Here is a 27,722-nt window from a genome sequence, read left to right as displayed (position 1 = left end):
GAAGGGTAAGTGGAAGGAGGTGAGGGAGGAATGGGGCACGAGCCCCCGATGGGAAGGACTGGGCTGGCTCTGCGGGCTTCTGGGGTGGAAGCTCTCCTGCAGCCCCCCAATTGTCCCCTCTCCCCAGATGGCAGCCTGCGGCAAGTGCAGCCAGGCTGATGGCTGAGTGGTGTGATGTGCCCAGTGTGGGTAGTCCGGGCAATCCAAGCCAGGACTGCTTTGCAAAGGGGGCACCCCTGAGAACTATCTGTCCGGGGTAGGGGTCGGGACCCTTTAAGCACAGCCCTCGGCTAGCCTGAGACAGCATCTCCACGCTCTAAGTCCTCCTCTGATGCCCTGCTGGCACTGCTTCCGGCCATCCTTAAGCCCGGTTCGGGGTCCACTTAATGTGGACATGCTAGTTCGAATTACCAAAACGCTAATTCGAACTAGGTTTTTAGTCTGGATCCGTTAGTTCGAATTAGCTTAGTTCGAATTAACTAATTCGAACTATGTTAGTTTGAATTAATGTTGTACTGTAGACATACCCTGGGAGCGCTGATTCTATCTTGTTAGAGAAACTGAGGGTGTATCTAGACTACAGGGTTTTGTCGACAAAAGTGGACTTTTGTCGACAAAACTATACCTGCATCCACACTACCGCTGAGTTCTGTCGACATAACGTCGACAGAACTCAGCAGTTTTGTCGACGCTGGTAAACCTCATTTTACGAGGCATAACGCCTTCTGTCGACAGAGTTTCTGTCGACAGAAGGTGTTATTGCATGTAAACTGTCCTTTGCGTCTACACTACCATGTCGACAAAGCAGCTTGCTTTGTCAACAGAACTCAATGTAGTCTAGATGCTCTTTGTCGACAAAACTTCTGTCGACAGAAGCCTGTAGTCTAGACGTACCCTGAAATACATACTGCAAGTTCTGAAGACCTCTATTCAGAAGCACAGGAAGGAGAGCTTTGATAATGCTGCTCTTTTAAATTCTACGAGAATTGGGTATGTTCAGATAAAATGGATGACAGAGGGGGAACCATCTGGCACAGTAGCACATTTATTGAAATCCACTATGACCCCTTTGAGCATCATGTTCATGTAGCACTGAAACTAGAAACTAAATGTAGCTTACAATGAGCGAGAGAGAAATAAATAAATAGCTAAATTTAAGAAAGTGCTGATGTCTATTTCCCATCTCCTCTTCAGGCCTTGAAGAAACAAAGGACTAGAAGGCAAATAATTTGCTCTATGTTTGACTGACATTTTTGATACTCAGTTATTGTCTCACGTGTTGTGACGTAGCAGGGATTTTGACGACTCATGTAGTCCATTGTGTTTACTCTGGTTTTGCATTCACTGTTTGCTTTGTTGTGTTTTATGTGATCCCTACTGTCCGATGCTGGTCTGCAGTGGCTCTATGTGTGTCCGTGTGTGCAGTGCTCAGCGGAGGATAGGATCTCTGGAGGAGAACTCCTGAAGGCAGGCACACAGGCAGTGGCCCAGGCCAGCCTGACACCTGAGCGAGGTGGAGGATTCAGTCAGGTGACACTTTGCCTGGGAACCTGAACAAAGCAGGAAGCGGGATGGCCTGGAGGCTGGATGACCAGTTGCCGTGAGTGTGGGTTAGTTTTAATCTAGCTGGGGGAGAAGGGAGCCTAACTGGCCTCTGGACCCCCACTAAGCCCAAGATGTGCTGTATTGACTACTCCTGGTTCCTGTAACAAGAAGTCGGAGCTATGCTGTATCCCTGTGAACCAATAAACCTTCTGCTCTACTTGCTGTCTGAGAGTCACATGTGACTGCGGATGGGGGTGCAGGGGCTGGTGACTCCCCCACACTCCATGACATGTCGTTAGCAGAAAACATGGAGACGTTCCTGCTGCTATACTCAAACCAGGCATTTTCCATAGCCAAGATTAACCCTTGCATAAAGGTTTATAAAATGTAGCACTCTCTCAAAATCTGTTCTCCACTCAGTAAACCTGGGTTTTATTGCTCAAACATACAGGCTCCAATTGCCACATAGAGAGCCAGTTAACACTGAAAGCAAGGGAGTGACCACCAAGATTTGCAAATTATAATCATAGCTCTGCTGGTCTGTCTTTTTGTGTGTAGCTACACTTCAATACGGAGGTTTAATTGCAGCACAGGTAGGCATACCCAAGCTTGCTTTAACCTGGTATAACAATTGTGAAGTCACACTAGCAGGCAGAACACCATAGAACAAACATCTCACAGAAGGAATGGTGTCATAGGGCCAAAGGCCGTGGAAAGAGCTCCCACTGCAAAGGATGAATGAGCACCTCCACAGCACGTGTCTGTCATTAGCAAGATAGGTTTATACAGGAATGGCTGCTACATGGTTTAGGTGGGGGGAAACCTACCCAAATCTCCAGAGAGGTGAACCAACTGCTTTCCCCTCGTTAAACTGAGGCACAATGGAATGTTGCCAAGGCTAGGGTCTCAGATAAAATTGGGGAAACTGAGGCAGTAAAGGCAAACTGCACAATATAGGATTCCTATTCACTTTCACACCTTGGTGGCATCCTCAGGATGGGTATTTTACTTTGCTGCCAAACTTCCTTCAGAAGAACCTCACACTCAGGAAAAAGGCAGATTCATCAGAAATGTATTGGTGGTAAGGGGAGGAATTCAGTCTACTCAATGAAGTCACTGAACTGGTGTAACCGTATCTTGCTCTCCAATTATGGAGGCTGTAGGATTATTTCTCCATGCAGCTAAATTGCTTCAAAAATATGAGCCCAACAAGGCAACTTATCGCAGCTATGTCCAGGTGAAAAGAAGATGCAGACTGACTCTTAATGAATACTTCACAATTTGCTCAAGCAATATGACAGGCCTCCTGAAGCAGCAGTGTAACAACCTGCTAGTGGCTATTCAGACTGGAAGACACCATGGATAACTATTTTTTTTATTAAAAATGATGAAAGTAATATTAAATAGGAGAAGCGCTTTGCTTACCTGGGGGAATATAATGTAATGCCAGACATTTGTCAATTGTCAGAAACTTTTCATATAAATTACATTTTCCTACTGAATGTACTGTGTCATAATCAGTACATGTCAGGTGGATAAAAGTCAATGGATTTCTTCATATTGTTATTGAATGTATGTTAATGCTTTCTTTTTTAAAACAGACCTGGTTAAAATGAAATCTGAATTAAAAATATGTTAAGACCTAAGCTTATAATATAACCTCTTAAAATAGTGAAATAATAAATATGCTGAATCCATAAAGGCCTCTATCATCAACTTGTAATTAAAGTTGCTTTTCTCTATGAATTAAAAATCAGGGGGAAACATCTAAATTTTTTATTCCAAGTTTTTATGTTCATTTTATATGGCACAATAGGTCATGTACTGTGTTAAGAGCTTGAACCTCAGGAGACTGTGCTAGTGAGTGCAAGAGAGACTGGCAGAGTCATCACAGCATTGAGAGCCAGCCTCTGACTCCAGAAAATAAAAACCTCATGTAGCTCATCAGGATCACTCGTATTTTACCACTTCTCCCTACCAGAGCTCTGATTGGCTCAGATTGCAAATTATGAATATTTTTTACTCCACCCACATGGAATCTTACTCTCCTTTTCATGAGGAAAAAAAAAAAGATCTGCCAAGTAACCACCAGCTCTTGTTTTTGGTTGGTTCTGGGCATTTGCAGTGAACAGCTTTGCTCCATCCTTGCATGAGTACACAGATATAGAAACAAACAGAAATGCATTACGTTTCTCAACCTCCTTCCCCTCTGTCGCTAAACAAAATGCTGTAGAGCATGTGAGTTACATGAGCAGAAGTTGTTAACGGTTACTTCCTTTGTTTCTGGGGGGGGGGGGGGCTGTGGTGGGGTGGGAGTGTTATGTAACAAGGGAAGAAAGAGCAAGGTATGCATCCAGGAAGGAGAAACAAACATGTCAAAGCAAGGGGTTGTGGGAAGAAGGAACTACTTTCTTTAGAGAGCAGCCTCTAATGTTGATTTGAACACCCAAGAACTGGGGAGGAAAAAGCCGGCCATGACTACAAGTCATGAAAAAGGACCCTATTTGAGAATGTTTTCAAGAAATCCCTGTGCCTTTGGGTCAAAAAGGAACACAACACATGTAAACTGCAACAAAGAGATGCAAGGCCTGGCTATCAGAAACATTGTGCAACATGCTTCTCAGAAGGGAATGATTTTGAAGATGATGATGTGGATGAGTTTGAACAATTAGAATTCACTGGTTAATAAACTTATTTTTTCACCAGTCTCTTGCTGAAAACGCGCCATGTCTTCTTTTGCTCGTAACTGATAATTAAGATAATTAGAGAGATAAGTTGGGTGAGGCAATATCTTTCACTGACCCAACTTTGGTTAATGAAAGAGACAAGCTTTCAAGCTACATAGAGCTCTTCTTCAAGTAATGCGGGCAAGCTGCTGCCCATCGACTGAATGCAGCCCATCGAGGTTCTATGTGTGGGCCACAAGACATCCAGAAGCAAAGACTAGGAACTACAGGGCAGATCATTATTATTTTTCCAGACTTATGAGCTTGTCTATTTCACCAACTGGAGTTGGTCTAAAACCAGTATTCCCTTGCCCACCTCTCTCTCATATCCTGGGACCAACAAAGCTCCAACAACAAATGCTGCAAGCAACTTAGACTGTTGTCCTAAATTTGTGTTTTGGGTGGTTTGCTTACGGGTGAATTTCTAAATATGACACGTATGTTAGTCTGTTGTAGGTGTATTTGTCATTTACACTTTTACACTAACTGATGGGCTTCTTAAATGATTGTTTAGCCTCAACAGAATCAGATGTCCTAGGTGAAGATTTCCTGTTTAAAAGTTAAAGTTTTATTAGACATTATATGTTAAAATTTATAAATAAATATTTTTCAAGCTGACCAGCATGTTGCAAGAGCTATGGATTTTAGTAGACATAATTATTAAATCATAAGTAGTATCTATTCCTCCCAATAAAATATTGTAGAATAAATGCTGTAATTTAAATAGCGGTACAAACAGTGCATTTGGAGGTGTCTTTCATTTACAATTTCATTTTTTAAAAGCTGTGCACTGCATAATAGTGAGAGTGTGACTTTTTTACATGATTTTGTGTGAGAGTCTATGTTGGATATAAGGGGTTATGAAAATCATCTGTTATGTCTATAACTTTGGTCATCTACTAGTACCGCCAGCTGTGCTACAACTAAACATACTTCAGACAGTAAATTACCTGTATTAAAAAACAAACAAACAAGACTTCATCATGCAGTAAATGGATGACTTTGTAATTAGGACCAAGAAATGACAGCAAGACTCCATAGATGAAAAGATTGCTTAATTCATCATTTATGCAACAAATTTTCCTTTTCATCTTCTTCAGAACAAGTATTTCCTTGCCATGATTCAGTCATTACAACCAGACTACATACCAATGAGCAGAGCAAACACTGCTAGAAGGTTGCTGGATAGAGTGTATGGAGGAGGAAACTGAACAGTCTGTAACACTGGTGTGAAATTTGTTAATCTGAGTCTTGATGGGAGGACCAATGTATAGAATGATCCAGGAATATATGTGTGTGGGGGAGGGTATGGGAGGGCAACAGAAGAGGGGATTATCTCTCTGACAGAAACAACTGATCCAACAGGAAATGCCCATCCAGCAGAATGGAGGAGCAGTAAAAGCTATAACAAACTGAACAAAATTCAAGCATGTAACTTTGTCACAAGGATGCAAATCTAGCAAAGTTCAAATGACATCTAAAAGAAGATAATGAATAGAACTTGAAACATCCCATATGTGCACAGTGCTTATTTAGATGCATCTTTTAGCCAAAGATTTAAGTACAACTCCAGCCATAAAGGAAATTGTTGCTGAAATTGCAAAATACTTCCATTAACAACCACTTTGCTTCAGCTTCACTGAATTAGTATTGCCCCCACCCCCTTCAAAGTAAGATGGAATTCAGCAGCTGATTGTTTTGAGCTACTTATTAGAAATGGCCTATTCTGGTGACAAATTAGGCAGCAAAAGTCATCAACATTGCATTAAAGAGAAATATAGATGATATGCTGAGTATACTGAAACTTATTTACATAGCCTGAGACAAACTGCTGCTGTATTGCTGATGCTGTTGAAATCTGGAAAAATCTTCACAAAAAACATACAACAAAGTGAAGCTGCAGGCTGCAAAGAAGCTTCACCTCATTTTCGTGTTGATATATTAAACCCAAAGCGATAACACAGATGCGTAACTGCCAAGGAAGATGCCAACCATCAAAACATTACAGGGGCTGGAGGTGAACTATTCAAATAGCGCATGTTTGCTACTGCTGGTGTTTTAAAGAAGGTCTCAACACTTAACTGGTGGGGTTTGTTGCTAAACCAGCTTTTTGACAGAAGCAGCCTCTTCTGCAGGCACAGAAAGAATATTTTCTTCTTTTGGACAAATTCAGTTAGAATTGAGAGATCAGCTGGGAGCTGAAAAACAAAGCACGAAAACTTGTCTCTCCCTTCCAGACTAAGAATAAAAGCAAGGGGAAGAAAGAGAGAGGATGAGATTTACTCATTTGAAAAGTATGAAGGACAAAGTCTATTGGAGACAGTCTTATTTTCAAGAGACTTAGGTGAGTAGGAACTTAAGCTCCAGTCACTTTTTAGTTAGGTGCATCTGAAATTTTTCCCAGGCTGTCCTGAAACAATCACCCAAACTCACTGCTTATAGTTAACCCTTCAGTTTAATACAAGTTTAATTGTAAATGTGCAAAATTATTTTAATAAATAAGTTTATTTATCCATGTTTTAATAAAAAGAAATGTAATATGCTGTTTCATGAATTTTATTAAATCCGTTATCATCCAAACAGTTTGACAAAAATCATGAGCAAAAAGTTAAACAGCTTCTAAATACGCAATATAGCATTTACCATTTCCTAACACTAAAAATGTTAATAAGATTCTGAAAATGTTAAGATATATCATAGCTTAAATAAATTTACATATTACAGCATACCCCCCTCCTAGGTAGCAAAAACAGATGCCAAATATCGTGTAAAGACTCAGTCCCAGGATGTTACAGAAACAAGGTGGGTGAGATAATATCTTTTATTGGACCAGCTGTCTTGCTCATAAAGAGAAATTGGTCCAATAAAAGATTTTACCTTACCCACCTTGTCTGGGTGGACCTCAACCTATTTACCACTGTGCGCTGCATATGCAGATCTCTCTCTGTTATGTGGGGTGAATGGATGGGCAGGAGGATGTTATATGGGCTATAGCTATGTGTAAATTGGGTCACACGTGGCCTGCAGGCCAAACGTTGAGAAACACTGTCCTAGTTAGTTGTAATACAATGAGTTTTAATGGCTGGATTAACCACTGAGAGTGCACCTTTTTTTTTTTTTTAGAAAATAACAGAAATACAAATGGAAAAGTGAACTAAAATCGATTATTCAAATCAGTGGTCCCCAGCCTTATTACACAGGAAGGCCACCCAAACTCATTTTTTTGTGGGCCAAACAGATTTTGTCACATGTGTTGATTTATATTTTAAGTTCAGCTTCTTTTGTATGTGTTCAGTAGATGGTTTCTATGTACAGTATTGTCTAGTTACACACTTGTGTACATTAAAATGATGAAAACATGACAACAAAATACACTGTGTTGAAGCGTGCTGTGGGTCCTATGACACATTCTGGTGGGCCTTGTATAGTCCACAGTCTGTCAGTTGGGCACACTAATTTAAATTGAGGCTTTTCACTTGACGCTTTAAATAACTCCACATGTAAATCCCAAGAGAAAATCAATATAAAGCAACTGAATAAAAACCTGCCCTTGTACTTGTATAGTGCTAGTTACCTAATTATCTCCCTTGGGATGGCTTTTATGAGCCGTCATCAATTAATATACTGTAAGGTGACAACTGTAAAGAAGTAAATAATGTGGCAAAGTAATGTGGCATGGATGCGACATTTTAAAAAAGTCTCTCCCCCTGTACTACCATCTTCCTCCCCTAGAGCATAATTCGCAATGAATCCATGCTAAATGGTGACAATGACTCAGTCATTTAGTATGCAACTTCTTTGTATTAATGGCCCAAATGCGATTCATTTTTCAATGAGTGTCAGTTCGAGGCTTAACATTTCAAAATCCTCCCAAACAAGCATTTCTATTGACAGCTTTAGAGATCAGCTGTCAGTTACGTTGGGAAAAAATCAATAGCACTAATGAAATGCAAACCAGCCAGACAGCAACCCAAAAACCCACGTGCTCCCAATATCTGCCCCCCCAACACTACTCATAATGATCCTAAGGTAGAGCTGGGCAAGATACAGACCAGGGGCAAGATGCAGCCCGGGGCCCGGATCTGGCCCGCAGACTGCATCTGGCCACTGTCTATTTATAGCCTGCTGACCATGCCACCGAATTTCCAGGCGGTGGCTCAGGCAGCAGGATCCTATTGAAATGTCTCCCGGCTCCCTGTTACGGTGCTAACCCAGCAGGAGCTGTAGCTGCGAGCCCTTTAAATAGCTGCAGCAACCCCAGGTGCCTGCCAGGCAACATGGTAACAGCAGGGCCTGGATCCACGAGCCCTTTTCTGTGTTTATATTTGAAAGTCTCCAGCCCCAGACACCTCTGATGGGAGGCTAGCCCCCAACCCCGCTTCTTCCAGCCCAGCTCTCGCCCCTTCTGGTGTGGAGCTGGCCCATGACTACCTATCAAAATTCACTAAGTGGCCCTTCTGCAAAAATTATTGCCAACCCCTGTCCTATAGCCTACAAAAGGTAGGGGGCCGTGCAGAGACAGGTGCATCTTGGAGGTGAATGCCTGGCTGCGAAGATGGTGTCGCCAGGAGGGCTTTGGCTTCCTCGACCACGGGATGCTATTCCAGGAAGGACTGCTAGGCAGAGATGACGTTCACCTTTTGAGGAGGAGGAAGACCCTATTTGGACACAGACTGACTAACCTAGTGAGGAGGGCTTTAAACTAGGTTTGACGGGGACAGGTGAGCAAAGCCCACAGGTAAGTGAAGAACATGGAGACCTGGGAGATGGGTTGGAAATGGGAGGGAGAGTGGGCTATAATGGCAGAGAGAGATGAGGGTCAGGGCAAAACTGGGAGGCAAGATCAAATCAGTATCTTACAAATGCGAGAAGTATGGCTAATAAGCAGGAAGAACTGGAAGTGCTAATAAATAAATACAACTATGACATTGTTGGCATCACAGAAACTAGGTGGGAATGTAGGGATGGAAGGGTACAACTGGCTCAGGAAGGATAGGCAGTGAAAAAAGGGAGGAGGTGCTGGGGCCTTATATAATAAAAATGTACGCACTTGGACTGAGGTAGAGATGGACGTAGGAGATGGAAGTGTTGAGCGTCTCTGAGTTAGGTTAAAAGAGGTAAAAAACAAGGGTGATGGTCATGCTAGGAGTCTACTACAGGCCACTTACCCAGGTGAAAGAGGTGGATGAGGCTTTTTTTTAAACAACTAACAAAATCATTCAAAGCCCAAGATTTGGTGGTGATGGGGGACTTCAACTATCCAGATATATGTTGGGAAAATAACACAGCGGGGCACGGACTATCCAATAAGTTCTTGGATTGCATTGGTGACAACTTTTTGTTTCAGAAGGTTGAAAAAGCTACCGGGGGGAAGCTGTTCTAGATTTGATCCTAACAAATAGAGAGGAACTAGTTGAGAATTTGAAAGTGGAAGGCAGGTTGGGTGAAAGTGATCATGTAATCATAGAGTTCACAATTCTAAGGAAGGGTAGAAGGGAGAACAGCAAAACAGAGACAATGGATTTCAGGAAGGCGGATTTTGGTAATCTCAGAGAGCTGATAGGTAAGGTCCCATAGGAATCAAGACTGAGGAGAAAAATAACTGAGGAGAGTTGGCAATTTTTCAAAGGGACATTGTTAAGGGCCCAAAAGCAAGCTATTCCGCTGCATAGGAAAGATAGAAAATATGGCAAAAGACTGCCTTGGCTTAACCACGAGATCTTGCATGATCTAAAAATAAAAAAGGAGTCATATAAAAAATAGAAAGTAGGTCACATTACAAAGGATGAATATAGGCAAACAACACAGGAATGCAGGGGCAAGATTAGAAAGGCAAAGGCACAAAATGAGCTCAAACTAGCTATGGGAATAAAGGGAAACAAGGAGACTTTTTATAAATACATCAGAAGCAAGAGGAAGACCAAGGACAGGGTAGGCCCATTGTTCAGTGAGTAGGGAGAAACAGTAACAGGAAACTTGGAAATGGCAGAGATGCTTAATGACTTCTTTGTTTCGGTTTTCACCAAGAAGTCTGATGAAGGAATGTCTAACATAGTGAATGCTAGTGGGAAGGGGGTAGAGGGTAGGTTAAAATAAAAAAAGAACAAGTTAAAAATCACCTAGAAAAGTTAGATGCCCGCAAGTCACCAGGGCCTGATGAAATGCATCCTCAAATAATCAAGGAGCTGATAGAGGAGGTATCTAAGCCTCTAGCTATCATCTTTGGAAAATCATGGGAAACAGGAGAGATTCTAGAAGACTGGAAAAGGGCAAATACAGTGCACATCTATAAAAAGGGAAATAAGACCAACCCAGGAAACTACAGACCAGTTAGTTTAACTTCTGTGCCAGAGAAGATAATGGAGCGAGTAATTAAGGAAATCATCTACGAACACTTGGAAGGTGGTCAGGTGATACGGAACAGCCAACGTGGATTTGTAAAGACCAAATAATGACAAACCAATTTGATAACTTTCTTTGATTGGATAACGAGTCTTGTGGATAAGGGAGAAGTGGTGGATGTGGTATACCTAGACTTGATACGGTCTCGCATGATGTTTTTATCAATAAACTAGGCAAATATGACTTAGATGGGACTACTATAAGGTGGGTGCATAACTGGCTGGATAACCGTACTAAGAGAGTAGTTATTTATGGTTCTCAATCCTGCTGGAAAGGTATTACAAGTGGGGTTCCGCAGGGGTTTGTTTTGAGACCGGCTATGTTCAATATCTTCATCAACGATTTAGATATTGGTATAGAGAGTATGCTTCTTAAGTTTGCAGATGATACCAAACTGGGAGGGGTTGCGACTGCTTTGGAGGATAGGGTCATAATTCAAAATGATTGGACAAATTGGAGAAATGGTCAGAGGTAAAAAGGAAGAAGTTTAATAAAGACAAATGCAAAGTGCTCCACTTAGGAAGAAACAATCAGTTTCACACATACAGAATGGGAAGCGACTGTCTAGGAAGGAGTACGACAGAAAGGGATCTAGGGGTTATAGTGGACCACAAGCTAAATATGAGTCAACAGTGTGATGCTATTGCAAAAAAAGCAAACATGATTCTAGGATGCATTAACAGGTATGTTGTGAGCAAGACAAGAGAAGTCATTCTTCTGCTCTATTCTGCGCTGGTTAGACCTCAGTTGGAGTACTGTGTCCAGTTCTGGGCACCACATTTCAAGAAAGATGTGGAGAAATTGGAGAGGGTCCAGAGAAGAGCAACAAGAATGATTAAAGATCTAGGGAACATGACCTATGAAGGAAGCCTGAAAGAATTGGGTTTGTTTAGTTTGGAAAAGAGAAGATTGAGGGGGGACATGATAACAGTTTTCAGGTATCTAAAAGGGTGTCATAAGGAGGAGGGAGAAAACTTCTTCATCTTGGCGTCTGAGGATAGAACAAGAAGCAATGGGAGCAAGGGAGGTTTAGGTTGGACGTTAGGAAAAAGTTCCTAACTGTCAGGGTAGTCAAACACTGGAATAAATTGCCCAGGAAGGTTGTGGAATCTCCATCTGTGGAGATATTTAAGAGTAGGTTGGATAAATGTCTCTCAAGGATGGTCTAGACAGTACTTGGTCCTACCCATGAGAGCAGGGGACTGGACTCAATGACCTCTGGAGGTCCCTTTCAGTCCTAGTATTCTATGATTCTATGAAAAGGAAACAGTTTCACAGATGAAAGAAGTGCTGCATTAGCAGGGGGGCTGACAGAATTGCTGAGCCCCTGGGCCAGGTGTGGGGGGGGGGGGGGGGGGAGAGGCTGTGGCGGTGCTGCACTTCCAGAAGAGGCAGGGCATTTGGTGGAAGGGGCGCGGATTAGGCTAGCTGTCCCCCTTCCCAGCTCTTCAGAACCACCCAAAGCATACTGTGCAGGGCTCTGGTTGTGATTTAAAAGGCTCAGGACTCTGGCTGCTGCCCCAGTAGCAGCAGCAGCAGCTTGGAGCCCCAGGCCCTTTCAGATAGCCCAGCCCTGAGGCCACTGCTCCCTTCCTTCTCCCTATTCCTCCGTGAGCTTATTCATGAGGCATCAAATTGTTACTGAACATTTTGGGACTGGTGGAGTTAATCAACCTGCGCCTAAAAATCAGACCAAATTATCAGCCTCTAATAATTACTGGACTTGGCTTCATGATCTGCCACCGTTTTGAGCAAGAGACACAGTTATGACTATTCTTAGATACTACCTCTTTGTCATCCAGTTGAGGAAGTGGTCCCTTAAAGTAGTTTTCAATGCGGTTACCAATTACCATCATGACCTAAAACTGTGCAGGAATGGAAGCAGAGCAGTTGCCACATTAACAGTAAAAAAATGCTCTTTCAGCACTCCTTTCCCTGTCACCTCCACCCCAAAGACCCAAAGGGCAGCAGCAAGACAAAGGAAGTGTGGGAATACACAAATTGTGACAGAGATGACGGAGGTAGATACTACAGTGATAGGCGCACCACAAATACTGAGGCTAGTTTGCAAATGGTGTCATCTCTCTATGAATGGTCCAGGCTGATCTATGAACAAATGACAGACGGCAAGCATCAATACAATCAGTTGTTGCTGGGTGGACATAATTGACACATCTGAGAGAGGCATGTTGTTGCCATGAATTTTTTTTTTAAATAGGGTGATGAGAATCTGCTAATTTTACCATCCTTGAATAGCAGGAAACAAGGAGACTCTACTCAGCTCTTTTCACAGAGATTAGAATTCCAGTCCGGAAAGATGCAGTCAGTCAACTGAAATCTGCCATCAGTTCCTTACAGAGGGCCAGCCAATGGAGCATTAAGTTTGCACAGGGAGAGACTTAGTTCAGACAGAATCAGTCAATTTCTAGAGGGATGTTTCATTAAGGGATTCATGGGAGGGTTTAATAAATCGTGACCAAGAAAGGGCAAATAAAAAGGTCCATTACGCTGCCCCACTGCTTGTGACGCAGATATCAAAGCTCTTCCCTGCAAGGGGACAGGGAAGGGCTCCAAATATTACACTGTTTTTGACTCAGTAGTAATATTTAAAAAAATTAGAGATGACTGTGTGAAATACAATAAGATTCTTTAGCATGTTTTACAAGATATTGCTGAACCTTGCAGCGGTGGAGGCTGCTGAGTGACAGAGGTATCTATCTGTAAGGTATCTACCTGCTATTCACACTGCTTGCAGCTCAGCTTAGGTGATTTCATAATTAAGTGATCATCTCTGTTTTGTTCCAAGTAAAAAAGGAAAGAAAAATAAAACAGCTCCATTGTGCTGAATAAATGCAAAGGTGTTTACATGCCACATGACAGCAATTTCTCAGAGAATAATCAGAGTTGCCACTGCTTTTCCCTTTTCCTCCTCACCACATTGTTTCCACATTTAATGGAACATCACTAACAACTTCCCTCGGCTTCCTGCATCTGCTTAGAGAGGCAGGTGAAGGTCCCCCGACTTAGTTATATATTGTGAGTGGCTGACGTGTCAGATGCGTGCGAGCACTTCTGCGAGAGCTTTGGAGAAAGAATAAACTGTGGGCGTCTTTCTAAACAGAGTATTGTCACGCTAAATTAGCCTGGGTCTGTAGCAGCGTCTGCCTTGAATCATCAGTGGATACACTCAAGGGTGATACAGCAATCTGTTTAATTCAGACAGGTTGAATACTCAATGGAAAATCCTGTGTATTTCCAAGTTCTGAGCCTGCTATTAATGGTGGCCCGCTCATGAAGCAGTTACAGACCAGAACACTGAACTGGGAGCTAAGAATTTCTTTCATGAGAGTACAAGGCATTGGGCATCTTGCATAATGGGACACCAATATCATGTACTTCAGCTTGTTAGGATGTCCAGTGACCTGCCACTCACCTCCTCACCCACCTACCCATTGCTCACTTCCCCATTAGTCTACTCACTGTCCATTTGGCACCTCAACTCCCCGTCTGTCACTGTCCTCTTTACTGTCCACCTGCCTGCCTCTTTAATCTCCCTCCCACCACTCACCTCCCTATTTGCTTCCTTATCCCACTCACCTGCCCACCTCTTGCCACACCTTCCTGTCTGCCTCCTCACCTGAATATCGGGACAAATGGCATCCCCAGCGTACATCAGTTGGGACAAAGGAATAAATATTTGGGGATAGTCCTGATTTATCAAAGCAGGGGCCCCGCAAAGCATGGGGACTGGGGCAGTCACCATGATTAACCCTACCCATGAGATGCTCTGCATGCAACCTGGCCACGGCCAAACCATGCTACAATGGCATACGTATCAGACCAAAGCTTGGGGTAGAGCACAGGAGAATTTAGTCTCTTTTCTTCATTCCAGTCACCCTGCAGACTAAGCAGAACTTCCCAAACCAAAAACCAACCAAAAAAAACCAAACCCAGAGACAGAACCATTTTTTGGCAGTTTTACATCTCTTTTACGTGACAAGCATCTCAGAATCTTTTCGTTTATTTATCCACATAACATCCCTGTGAAGTAAGGAAGAACTATTATGCCCCTTTCACAGACAGGGAATTGAGAGCCTCAAAGTGACTTGCCCCTGGTCACACAGGAAGTCCGGTCAGAGCAGGGATTTGAACACAGAGGTTCCCAACTCCTAGACTAGTGTCCTGATCACTGATTTCTCAAAACTAGCAACATTATTTGCCCAAATTAAAAGATAACAAAAGGGAACTTTTAAAAAGGGTCAATGTAAGGGGCTCAAGCCAAGATAACCAGAAAAATAAGTTACTAGCATTGTTGATTATGTGATTTCAGCCCAACAAAAGCTCCATTTGGAAATACCATTCCATTTCTATGCTTCCTCTCTGCAGATATGGAATTCTTCAATGTTATTTCTACCCGCAAAAAAATCAGCGCCCCCATTTGGTATGTCAACAGAGCAAAGACAAATCCACAGCTGGCCAGCCCATTGGGAGGTCAGAACTTTCTTTTTCTTGGGACTGTTTCACTGTTTTATAGACTCTTGGATCTGGACCAGAGACTGTGTTCCCGGACACTGTGCAGTGGGAGAGACCCAGAGCTTGGGCTCCAGCCTGAGCCCAGAAATGAAATAACTTCACAGTCTGAACTCTGTGAGCCCACCCTCGCTGGCACAAGATAACATTAGGTTTTGACTACTAAGGCTTCAGTGTGCCAGGATTTCATCCTAGTATTTAACTAGCAGTACAATTCTTTCATGGGAAATTTCAGTTTGAAATAATATGCTTCAGCATCTAAAAGAGATCAGAATCCCAATATTACGTGTTATTTGTATTACTGTAGCTCATAGAAGCCTGAGTCATGAAGCATGGCCCCATTATGGAAAGTGCTGTACAAAACCACACACAATTACTTCTGGATGCAAGATACCTATGGCAGCTATGAGCCAGATTAGTTTTGGATAATGACCTTTGCAAATTTTTCTTTAGCTAAGAGAAGTGATCTTCTCTCCTGCAATGCTGAATACTAATCATCTAGAGAAGGTGGTTAATTGAAGAATGTGTATTGGGGTTGTCATGGAGACAAATTCTTTATTACAAACTTATTAAAATTCAGACGTAAGGGGCAAACCTTACCTTTTCATGGTTTTCTATTAAAATCTCAATCACAATATTCTGAAACTTGATGTCCATAATCGCTGCAACAGTTTCTTCTTGAGGTCGAAGCAGTGTTGGTCCAAATACCACCCCCAGATTAGCAACAGTCATTAGATTCTGCTTGTGATTAGCAGCAACACTGCAAGGAAGGGGAAAGAGTAGTTAAGAGAAACAATCAGAATAATCCCTTCAACTCTGGCACAAATTTTACAGTTGTTTACATTCCTGAAACTCCTGATGAACTCCTTCCAGGCTCAGCCAGCTGGAAAACTACAGACTTAGCTAGAGCATTACCCCTGTATCTTCAACCTCTGGAAGTTGATTGATACCAAGAAAACTCAAATAGTTTAACCCTTTTCTGGCTGCTAAGTCCTAAATGGCTGAATGTTCCAATCCACAACCTACTTCCAGAAAAGCAGTTTGAACCATGTTTCAACTCCTCCTAAAAACAAGTAGTTGGACCTGTGCCATGTGCTCTTCTCACCGGAATCTGTAATGACCAAATTTCAAGTCCTTCTGTCCTATTTAAGCTTTTGCCTCCACCCAAGGTGAACATTATTCCAAACCAATCCAAACAATCAGAAAAGATTTTGCTGTTGTCACTGGAAGGAATGCGGCGGGGGGGAAGAATGTACACACAGACGCATAGAAATGCATACACACAGTATTTTCCACCAAGTTGGAGAACCAGCTTACGTAGCCATGTTTCTCCAGAATTCAGACTAAGACTAATATTTGTTAGTGATTGATGCTTATGAGAGACATCTCAGGTAATGTATTGATGCCCAAACTGTTTCCTTCCATCTCATCTTGGCAGTGGCACCAACAACCTCTGCGGCCCCGCTGGGCAAAGAGGTGTGTGCTTCTGCACTCCTGGTGGCCCTCCCCTCAGAGTCACCAGAAACGTGTAGCATGGTGCTCCAGCAACATTTAAAGAGCCTGGGATTCCAGTAGCAGCAGTGGTGGCCGGGAGTCTCAGGCCCCTTTAAATAGCTAGGCCCTAGGGCAACTGCCTCCTTTGCTCCCCCTTGTTAATGGGCCTGTCAGTTGGTTTGATCTCTCCTTTGGAATCAGCTTTCAGAACCTCCTTAGCTATAACACGTGGAGAATTTCACCACTGCTTGCTCCTGTACAACTTGCTTCCTCCTCCTGGTACACATATTATGACTCCAGACATCTGGGTGTCTCACAATTGTCCTTACTACCAGTGAGCAGCACTTCCACCAAACTCCAGAGGCCTGTTCACTAACACCAGAGAGAGCAGCACCACCACTTTAACAGTAATGTATTCATTATACATTTCACTTAATGGAGAACAAAAGTTCATCCCTTTTCTAGTGATTACGATGTATGATTTATGAAACACAATTCACGCAATTATCTAAATATATACCTACATAGATCCAAGTATATATATGATACAAAGTTACCTGTATAGTACACACATAAATGAACAAAATGCCAAAATAAAAAAAATAGAAAGCCACTTGGCTTGGCACTGCAACACAAAAATAGTTCATGGATCAAGTTTACTTGAAATGGCTAGTAATTCTAGATATCTTCCTTTTTAAATGTCCAATTTCTGACAGCATACAGGAATCTGATTTTTCATAAATGTTCATTATTTTTTCCCCTAAAATCAGGCTCTCTTAAGATGTTTCTAGTTTCACACCCCAAAACTGAAACACCCAAAGTCACTGGTCATATTTTAAAACACTGGCCTTCTATTTTCATAGCCACATTAACCATGCTGTCTTGGTATTATCTCTGTTAAACTGTATATTTAATTGCATAAACTGCATGTACAAGACCGTTTTAGATCACAAACAACGTGGAAGTATATTCATACCCACACCCACTTGAACTTGAGTAACAACAACTGTAACAAGGAATGTGCACTCTGGAAAAGTGTGGATAACAGCATTACAATGATTAATTCCCTAAAACATTCATTGGGAGCTCAAACTCACATAGCCGGCAATCAGTCCATAAAGCCACCAATTGTCTGACTCCTGGCATTGTCTGTATAAGAATGTAAAACCATATTTATATCCAACAAAAGAAGATTATTAGCTAAAGTTGCACGGTGATGATTCAGAAAGTGCCAGATGGAATACAAAAAGGACAGCCAAGTGACTAAAGACCGAGGCTATTAATTACCTTAGACTCTCTAATTATAGGTAAACAGTCAACTAGGCGCTTTATACACACAGCTGGCATTTGCTGTTATCAGACACATTTTTTTATAGAGCTGTGATTACTAATATGCTTTACTGATGCTCTTTGTTAAGGCTAGATCAGAATGCTTCCACTGGATATTTCCCATAAATTCTGACCCTGTTGTTCCCCGTAAGCTTTGAGCAGTGTTCCCCGTAAGCTTTGCGCTTGTACAACTGCTCAGAAGAATTCAGATGCCACCCAACTGATTAGCAGACCACTCACATGTAGGTTTTTTATTGGTGGTGCACATTTGCACATGCCTCAGTGCACATCAAAATGTATTCTGCACACGAATAGAAAAAATCCATACGTGGCTGGAAAAGATGAGCAGGAACTATGCTATCGAGTCATGTGCTTGAATTACTCAGATTACGTTTTGTACGTGAAAATTCTACCTCTCTATTATCCCACTTCTTAATTAATCTTTATGGCCAATTCTATCACCCTTTCAAGAGCTTCTTAATTTCAAGACTTCTGTGAGGATGAAGTTCACTGAGCTTTAAACTAAATTTTTACATAATCATCCTTCCCCTTTTCTTCTGTGCTTCTCTGGTATCTGGCAGAAGCCACAAGTCAGGCTGGTTACCACTGAGCAATTTTAGATTGCACAATAAGAGCTGTAAATTAGAGTGTGTGACCAACTCTATTCTTCAACTAGACAAGAAGTGTCATCCCAGATGTGTGTTCATTTTTTCCCTTTCCAGGACATCCGACCCTGACAATGCTCTATGCTGAAAATTTGAGTGAAGGTAACATTTTCAAAAGTACATAAGTGACTGAAAATGTCACCTAGATGCTTTTGAAAATTTTACTCTTGACTTCCCCTGCTATCAGGAAGCACTGAGTATTTTAATCACAGGTCTGCGTGACTGAGAAATTTCCTCTACAAGCATAAATACTACATGGCTGTGGGAGCTAACAAGGCTTTTGCACTGAACCATGGAAACACTCAGGTTCCTGAGATAAACTGCAATGTAATATACGGTGCCCCTTACCAGCGAGCACTGGCTGTGGAAAAGGGCAATCACATGTTACTGATTCAGCCTGTAGGAGGCTCTTTACTACCATAAGGGTTTTATTAACCAGAACCAATGAATGGAAACTGACCCACCCAAAGAGGAATCAAAATGGTTAATAAAAAAAGTAGTTCCGTGTCAGGTTTTAATGTGAACAAATCAAAACAAAAAGTTCCTACCCAAAAAAGGAAGAATTCCCAAGTAGAGAAATATGATGATTACAGTTTGATCACAACAGTGCTCGGTTCGATAAGTAGAGAACTTGCCTGTGCTATCTCCCCCCATTTCCCTTTCACTATTCCAACTTCAGGGATCCACCGCTCAAAATACATTTCTTCCTATATTTAAAAAGAACTTTGGAATTAGGAAATGGCCATGAAATGCCAGTACACTCGCTTCATCTTTCCTTCCCCTTCGTGCCAGAAAGCAAGAGTAAGAGAGTCACGCACAGTGTAATACAGACACTGGCATTCATAAGTGTGCAAATTAGAAAGAAAATCAGCCAACAGTATTTGTGCCCTTTAGAAGTCAAGATGGTGCATAGCAAAGAGAACAAGGCAATATCTAGGGAATGATATGTAGAATCATAGAACACTAGAACCGGAAGGAACCTCAAGAGCCATCAAGCTCAGTCCCCTGCCTTCATGGCAGGACCAAGCACCATCTAGATCATCCCTGATAGATGTTTATCTAATCTTCTCTTAAATATCTCCAATAATGGAGGTTCTACAACTTTCCTAGGCAATTTATTCCAGTGTTTAACCACCCTGATAGTTAGGACGTTTTTCCTAATGTCCAACTTAAACCTGCCTTGCTGCAGTTTAAGCCCATTGCTTCTTGGCCTATCATCAGATGTTAAAGACAATAATTCTTCTCCCTCCTCCTTATAACAACACCCTTTTAGGTACTTGAAAGCTACTGACATGTTCCTTCTCAGTCTTTTCTTTTCCAAACTAAACTAACTCAACTCTTTCAGTCTTATTCATAGGTCATGTTTTCTAAACCTTTAATTATTTTTGTTGCTCTTCTATGGACCTTCTCCGATTTGTCCACATCTTTCCTGAAAAGTGGTGCCCAGAACTGGACATAATACTCTAGTTGAGGCACAGAGTAAAGCAGAAGATTGACTTATCATGTCTTGCTCACAACACTCCTGTTAATGCATCCCAGAATCATGCTTGCTTGCTTTTTTTGGGGCGGGGAGAGGGGTGGGACACAACCATGTCATACTGTTGACTCATATTAAGCTTGTGGTTCACTATGGCCCCTAGATCTCTTTCTGCAGTACTCCTTCCTAGACAGTCACTTTCCATTTTTTGTGTGTGACACTGATTGTTCCTAGTATGTGGAGCATTTTTAGTTTGTCCATATTGAACTTCATCCTATTTAATGCAGACCATTTCTTGTTTGTCTAGATCATTTTGAATTACCGTATTTTCCGGCATATAAGATGACTGGGCGTATAAGACCACCCCCTAATTTTCCAGTTAAAACATAGGTTTTGGCCTATACTCGCCGTATAAGACTACCCCCCCTTCCGAGGCAACACCATTTAATAACATCAGATTTGATTTATCGTACTTGCACGCCCAGGGGTGGCCCCCCCCCATAGCCACGCGCCCGGGGCCGGTGCCCCCTCCAAGGGCTGCGCACCCGGGGCCGGCGCCCCCACCCGCAAGCGCCGCACGCCCGGCGCTCCCCGCGCCAAGCGCCGCGTGCCCGGCGCTCCCCCCGCCGGTGCTCACCGTGCGCCATGTGCCCGGGGCCAGCCCCAAGCACCGTGTTGGGGACCAGTATCAGCACAGGTACGTTCTGTACCCGGCGTATAAGACGACCCCCGATTTTTGGGGGATGCTTTTTAGTGGAAAAAGTCGTCTTATACGCCGGAAAATACGGTATGACTCTATCCTCCAAAGTACTTACAAACCCTCCCAGAGTGGTATCATCTGCAAACTTAATAAGCATACTTTCTATGCCATCATCTAAATTGCTGATTAAGGTATTGAATAGAACTGGTCCCAGATCTGATCCCTGAAAAGAAAGGAGGGAACCAAGATTAAATTTTGCCCCATACCTCAATACCTATGACTAAAGCAATCCGAATTCACACTCACCTCTTCACTACAGGACTCCTGCCATTCTATCTCATGTGATTGTCTTGGATACTAGTTACCTCTTGTGGCTGCTGCCTGAGGCTATCTGAGACCTGTGCTTAAAGGAACCCCCCTGGACAGCCAGTTCTCAGGTTTCCCTGCTTGCTTGCCTTTTTTTCCTCTGCGTGCTGTGTTTGTCCTCACTTGGGAATCCACAGCACTCTACAACATGGAGCCAGAGCTGCCCCTGGGCACTCTGGTGCTTCTCTTGGATGCACTGCTGTGAGCCTGGCTACACTTTCTGCAGGCTGACATCCGGGTGGTCCATTAGGGGGCTGTAAGTATCCAGGAGGCCCTGCAGTAGAGCTTCCACCCTGAGGAGCACTAAGCCTCCCTGGTCTGCCCCATTGGGGCTTGTGCCTCAGGGTACGTCTAGACTACATGCCTCTGTCGCCAGAGGCATGTAGATTAGGCTACCAGACATAGTAAAATGAAGCGGCGATTTAAATAATCGCCGCTTCATTTAAATTTACATGGCTTCCGCGCTGAGCCGACAAACAGCTGATCAGCTGTTTGTCGGCTCAGCGCAATAGTCTGGATGCGCGGGTGGCGACATGAAAGGTATTTGTCAACCACTCAGGTATGCCTCCTGGGATGAGGTTTACCTGGGTGGTCGACAAATACCTTTGATGTCGACACCCGTGCGTCCAGACTATCGCTCTGAGCCGACAAACAGCTGATCAGCTGTTTGTCGGCTCAGCGCGGCAGCCATGTAAATTTAAATGAAGCGGCGATTATTTAAATCCCCGCTTCATTTTACTATGTCTGGTAGCCTAATCTACATGCCTCTGGCGACAGAGGCATGTAGTCTAGATGTACCCTTATTCCTCCCATACGTCCTTCTACTTACCCCTCCCTAACGCCTCTTCCTGATGTAAAATAAAATACACATATTTTCATGAACACAAACTCTCTTTATTTAACAAAACGGGGGCCGGGGGAATGAAACTCTGGTGAGACTGGGGAAAGGAGGTGGGAGAGGGGAGGGGGAAACCTGGGAGGAGGGAGCTGGAAGGGGGAAGCAAGGAGAAGAAGGGGGAGGAGAAGCTCAGGGCTCAGGGTTGGGGGTCTCGCAGGACCAACTTCATTTTCATGCAAACCTGCTCCTGGGTTTGCTTGTGGCCTTTGGTGGCCAGGCTGGCAGCTATCCTGCCATAGACGGCCACATTCCTCCATCTAGTGCTAAGATCATGGACGCTGGGGGCATCCCCTCAAACCTGAAAAAGGTCCATGGTCTCCACCCTGGACCATAAAGGTTCCCACCTTCTCTGGGCCCTGACAGACTCCTGGGAGCTGGCAGACTGCTCCTGGGGAGCAGCGGAGGGTTGGCTGCCAGTGGCTTGCTGGCTCATGTTTTGGGGCCACTGGGTCGGGGCAGTGACTGCTGGCTCTGGGCTGGCAGGCTTGGAGCTGGTACAGGCACTGTGCCAGAGTCTACCCCTTTAAGGGCTCCGGGGAGGGGGAGGGAGAGGAGTGTTCTTGCTTGAGGCTGGAGTGGCCACTAGAGCACCCTGGGAAAGCTGCAGGCTCCCTATTTTGATATACAAGTATCTACACAGCACTTATTTTGAAATAGCTATTTCGAATTTGGCATTATTCCTCGTGGAACGAGGTTTACCAATTTCGAAAAAAGATTTGTCTGTGTAGATGCTAGTAAAGTTATTTCAAAATAACAGCTGTTATTTCAAAATACCTTTGCTGTGTAGACACACCCTATTGCCCTCTCCTGTGCCACAAGTGGAACATGATTTATTCCTCTATTTTCTTGCATCCACTGGTGCCTCTAACACCACTGTCTCCCATCTAACAAAGAATGGCATTCTCTCCCCTCTTTCGCTATCGCCTTGCATACATGAAGCACCACAGTCCATATCTCCAACTTGCCTCATTGCTATTCTGTCTTGTTGAAATGAATGGGAAAGGGGAGTTTTGAACTGTGCACATAAATATCACGTTCCTCCAATTCAGTTAGGCATCAGACTGAATGCTACATTGCACACACCGCGTGAAACAGTTTCACAGCGCAAGCTGGAATATACACAATCATCATGATGTGTCTATAGACTTCCAAGATCTTGAAAAGTCATTCATTCCAATTTTATTTGTACCCAATCTCTTATTAAGAGTTTCATGTTAACACTAATGATAATTGGATTTTTAAAAAATAAATACATTCATGGAGGATAGCTTCATCAAAAGCTATTAGCTCCGATGGTCAGGGGTGCAACAGCATAATCTGAGTGTCTGTAGACCTCTGACTGCCAGGTGTTGGGACAGGATAACAGAGGATGGGTCACTTGATGATTGCCCTGTTCAGTTCTTTGCCTTTGAAACATCTGGAATTGGTCACTGTTAGAAGACCGGATACTGGGCCAGATGGACCATTGGTCTGACCCAGTATGGCCGTTCTTTTGTTCTCTGAATTTTCTAAGTTCTAGTAATGTCTGTATTTATAAAAGTACAGCACTCTTATTTGGATTTCAGACCCACGTACAATAATAATGAGTCCAGCTATTCTGAGTCCAAACAGTTCTGAAAGCACTTGAAAAGTTTCACAGCATTTTTAATGGCCTTCTTAGTTTAGCAAACATTGGTGCATTTCTAAACGTCATATGGCTCCAAGTCTTAGAAAATAAGCTCTGTTCATTTCTCATTACCGCTATCATGTAATTATCATGTAATTTATTACACCTCAGTGTAATAAATTGCTCTGTCATTGCATTATTACTGCCAGGTGACCTTACATGACTATGCTAATTATTATAGACTGAATTATTAATGACTTAACAAGCATATGATCCTACAGAATAAACTACATAATTGGCTTGCATCGCAGTGACTGTTATTTGAAGTGACTTGACTAAATTTGCAAACGTGAAACGGCAATGGTATTGACTAAAATTCCAATGCCACAGCCTGTAGGAACCTATTCATTATTAGATTCTTTTAAAGCTCAAAGTCTGAATTACAGTTTTGTAACTGAGCAGCTTTTGTTCCTTTCTTGAATAAATTAGGCTGCCACATGAAGTTCTGATCCATAACACAGGTACTATTCCACAAGAAGAGAATTCTTTACAACTCTAGGCTATGGAATCTATGCTACAAAAGTGTGATTCATCTTTTACATACTTGAGTTCCACATACTTTATTTATATGCTCATTTACTGTAAATTATACCTCTCCATCATATTCTATGCTAGAAAATAATACCATAATCTCCAAAGATGGGGCATTCTCATCCCAAGGTACATTTAATATTGATCTTGGTTACAAATGCTTTTATTAGGTATTGATGGTTCTGTCCCTGTACATCCAGACCCCACAGTGTCCCTGCTAGTACTTGCTCTGTTTTTCTTTTAACCTCTTGTTCCTTTCTGACCCATTACATTTTGAAAGAAAATGTACTTAGATTCATTTACATGGATAGGCATTCAGTGCTTTCACATTCATGCTTTATCCCCAATGCTTGTGTAAGTTATTTCAAATATGAATAATGAAGAAAAATTGGTAGATGATGTAGAAATGTTCTAAACAGCCTATTGATTTGTATCCCACTGCATGCTGGGCTACCAACTGACTTCTGGGCAACTAGACTTTTGCTCTTCCAATTTTGAAAGATAAAATTAACTCATTAAGATACACCTACAAGCAGGGTCATCCTTAGGATGTATGGGGACCTCCACAGTACTTTTAAACTGGTGCTCCTATGTCAGGGGTGGGCAATAATTTTAGATTGGGGGGCACTTCAGAAATTTTAGATTGGGTTGCCCTGGAAGGGTTGGGGCCTCAGGCAGAAGGAGCGGGGCCAGGACACTTCTGTGCTTCCCCAGTGACAGACCCTGACTGGCCAGGGGATGGAGGGAGCACATGAAGTCTTTGTCCCAACCCCTCCCACAGAGAGAACTGCCAGCTGTTCTCAACAGCTAGTAGTTCCCTTTAGGAGCCTGTGACCCTGGCGGCGGGAGACTTCACGTGCTCCCCTGCCCCCACATCAATCAGGGCCTGGGGGTGGGTAAAGCACAGGAAGTCTCTTGCTCCCTGCACCCGCACTGTAAGGGGGCACCACGCTTAGAGTCAACTACCTGCTGAACAGCAGCGTGCGGTTGACTCTAAGCACCGCGTGCCTCTTACAGAGAGGGAGGAGACTTTGAGCACTCCTTCACCCTCCCCCCAGGGCAATCAGGGCCTGGGGGAGCACAAGAAGTCTTCTCCCACCCTGTCCCAACCCTGCAAGGGGCACATGGTGCTTGGAGTCAACTCTGGCAAGGGAGGAGACTCTGTATGCTCCCCTGTCTCCAGGCCCTGACTGGGCTGGGGGTGGGACAGCATCAGGGTGTCTGGAGGCCAGAACAATCCAGTTGGAAGGCCGAATCTGGCCCATGGAGTCCCTTTTGCCTACCCCTGCCCTATGTCCAATTACAACCAGAGACACAATTTTTTAGAGATGTGATTTTGTAATCTTCAGCAACACACTAATGAAATATTTTGAATGCAAATTTTAAACTCCGGTCCTGTAGACTAACACAGTGAATTCAGAAACGGACAGCATATACCTGGGGTTGGCAAACACCAGTTAATGTCTGGCTTTTTCACTTTTAAGTTAACTAGCTGCTTTCTGGAGGAAGCAGAGCCACAGAAGAGACGGATGGGTAAACTTTCAGACACAGTGCCCCACATTTTCAGGTACCCTATGCAACTGTGTAATCTGCGTATGGGTAAGGACAGTATCAGCAGGGAAAACGAAGGTTGGGATGATTCAGTGAAGTGATAATAGACAATGGAGCCTTAATCCTCTAGGTCAGTAATTCTACTCCAACCTATGTTAGTAGTGACCAAAACTCAGACAGGAGATAACACTTCAGTGGGTTCTTTGAAGTGAGTTGAAGGTCTGAGCCTACCCAATGGAAAGCTATTCGGCAAATTTTGTATTCAGAGCACACATGGGGGGAGGGGAATTAAATGGGCAGAATGAATAAATACTCCCATACATCTAGAGGTGTTTCTCTCAGGTCAAGGTGGAAGTATGTTAGGATATTAATGTGAAATTGTTGATATTCGTGCTCCATTAGTCCTGCAGTTGGCCAGAGGACTTAGTTTTCCAGGGCTATCAATCCAATTCTTTGCATTACCTCTATATTCACCTTTCAGAGAAGGTTTTTGTGTTAAATTAGATTATGAATAGATTGCCTGGATACTGTATAACACATGGCATGACCAGGCGCAATTTAACACAAAGTAATGATTTGCCAGGCTTCTCTGCAGAGTGAGCACGCAGGAATAGTAAATATTTATCAGCTGAGCTGACTTTAAATCAGTATTAAATAAAGATGGGAAAGCCCAGTGGAGTTTGTGATCTGGCAAACTTTACAAGTTGTTTCTGCTCCATTTTTTAGTTCACAAAATCTCATTCTAGTTTTATAAACTCCCACTTCCCAGGCAATATTTATTTTCCTGTATTTATTTTCATGGACATCAATTAAAGACCGTGTTTGTATACCTACATACAAAGAAACCTGTTGTAAGCAAAGAATGATGAAAATTCAGAGAGAGAGAGAGACACCAATTCTATGCTGCTTATTGATTTCTGCAGGAATAGTGCTGAGACCGGACATGTGACCAGAGATTTTGGAGCAAGGGCAGCTGGTGAAATGTACTAAATTTTAATGTCATGCATACAGTAGAATGCATTTAAAAATGTACTAACCTAAGGATTCAGAGCCATGAGCTGGCAACAAGATTAGTATTTATTGTTGACGGACATTGCTGTACTGGTACATTATGTTACTTTAAGTTAATGCACTTTTCTGACTCACTCGGATCACTGGTAAGCTAGATAATTTCCCCTATTGTTACCAACTGGCTAGCAATTGATGAATTTCAAAGAAAAGGAAATTATGGTTCAAAGGTATACCACACTGAAGTTCTATGCTGGTATTTCCATTTTTTTTTGGGGGGGGGGGCCCAAAACATTTGTAGCTATCATCTCAGGTGCTTTTTCTCATTGAGAGCAACAGCTCAAAGGAAGTATTTGTCACTCTCAGATGTTTAAGTCTACACTGTATCTGCTTTGGCACTTGGAACAAAGCTGTTGAAAGCTCAGAGCTTTGGGTTAGGGACAAGGGTTACAGACCTACTAGTAGCAACGGTGCGGAGCTATTAGCAAGCACCATATTGCTGGTGCCCTGGGTGCACGATGTCACTAACACTTTCCTCAATATCAAAAGCCAATATAAGATTGTGACGTAGGAGAAGTAAAGTGAGATGATCCAAGACACTGGTAGCATCTTCCTCATGCTCCTTATGCTTGTGACAGTTTACATATGGCAAGAATTAACCATAAAGGTTAAAAGACAAAAATCACACAGCATGCAGATGACATGTTTGATGGCAGAAGCATATGTAGATTCCCCAGTAGCTTGGGGTTTTCATCACAAGAAAATTACAGAGTGGAGAACATGTAATAATGGGATGATTTAGCTAGGATTGGTCCTGCTTTTAGCACGGGGTTA

At 42.9% G+C, this 27,722-nt stretch overlaps 1 protein-coding gene across 2 annotated transcripts in view; it reads right to left on the bottom strand.

The window, feature by feature from the left end:
* ARHGAP26 (Rho GTPase activating protein 26) overlaps positions 1 to 27,722 on the bottom strand; it is a 352,726-nt gene that overhangs the window by 105,116 nt on the left and 219,888 nt on the right. For both annotated transcript variants that reach the window (XM_006128543.5, XM_014576262.4), the window contains exon 18: positions 15,804 to 15,963. In XM_006128543.5, coding sequence (XP_006128605.1) covers positions 15,804 to 15,963 — 160 coding nt within the window. The remainder of the gene's footprint in view (positions 1 to 15,803; positions 15,964 to 27,722) is intronic.

The sequence above is a fragment of the Pelodiscus sinensis genome, chromosome 16 (genome assembly GCF_052426305.1).
Source record: "Pelodiscus sinensis isolate ZL-2025 chromosome 16, ASM5242630v1, whole genome shotgun sequence".
NCBI classification, from domain to species: domain Eukaryota; kingdom Metazoa; phylum Chordata; order Testudines; family Trionychidae; genus Pelodiscus; species Pelodiscus sinensis.
The sequence above is the reverse complement of the archived record's forward strand: the minus strand, read 5'-3'. Positions and strand labels throughout refer to the sequence as shown.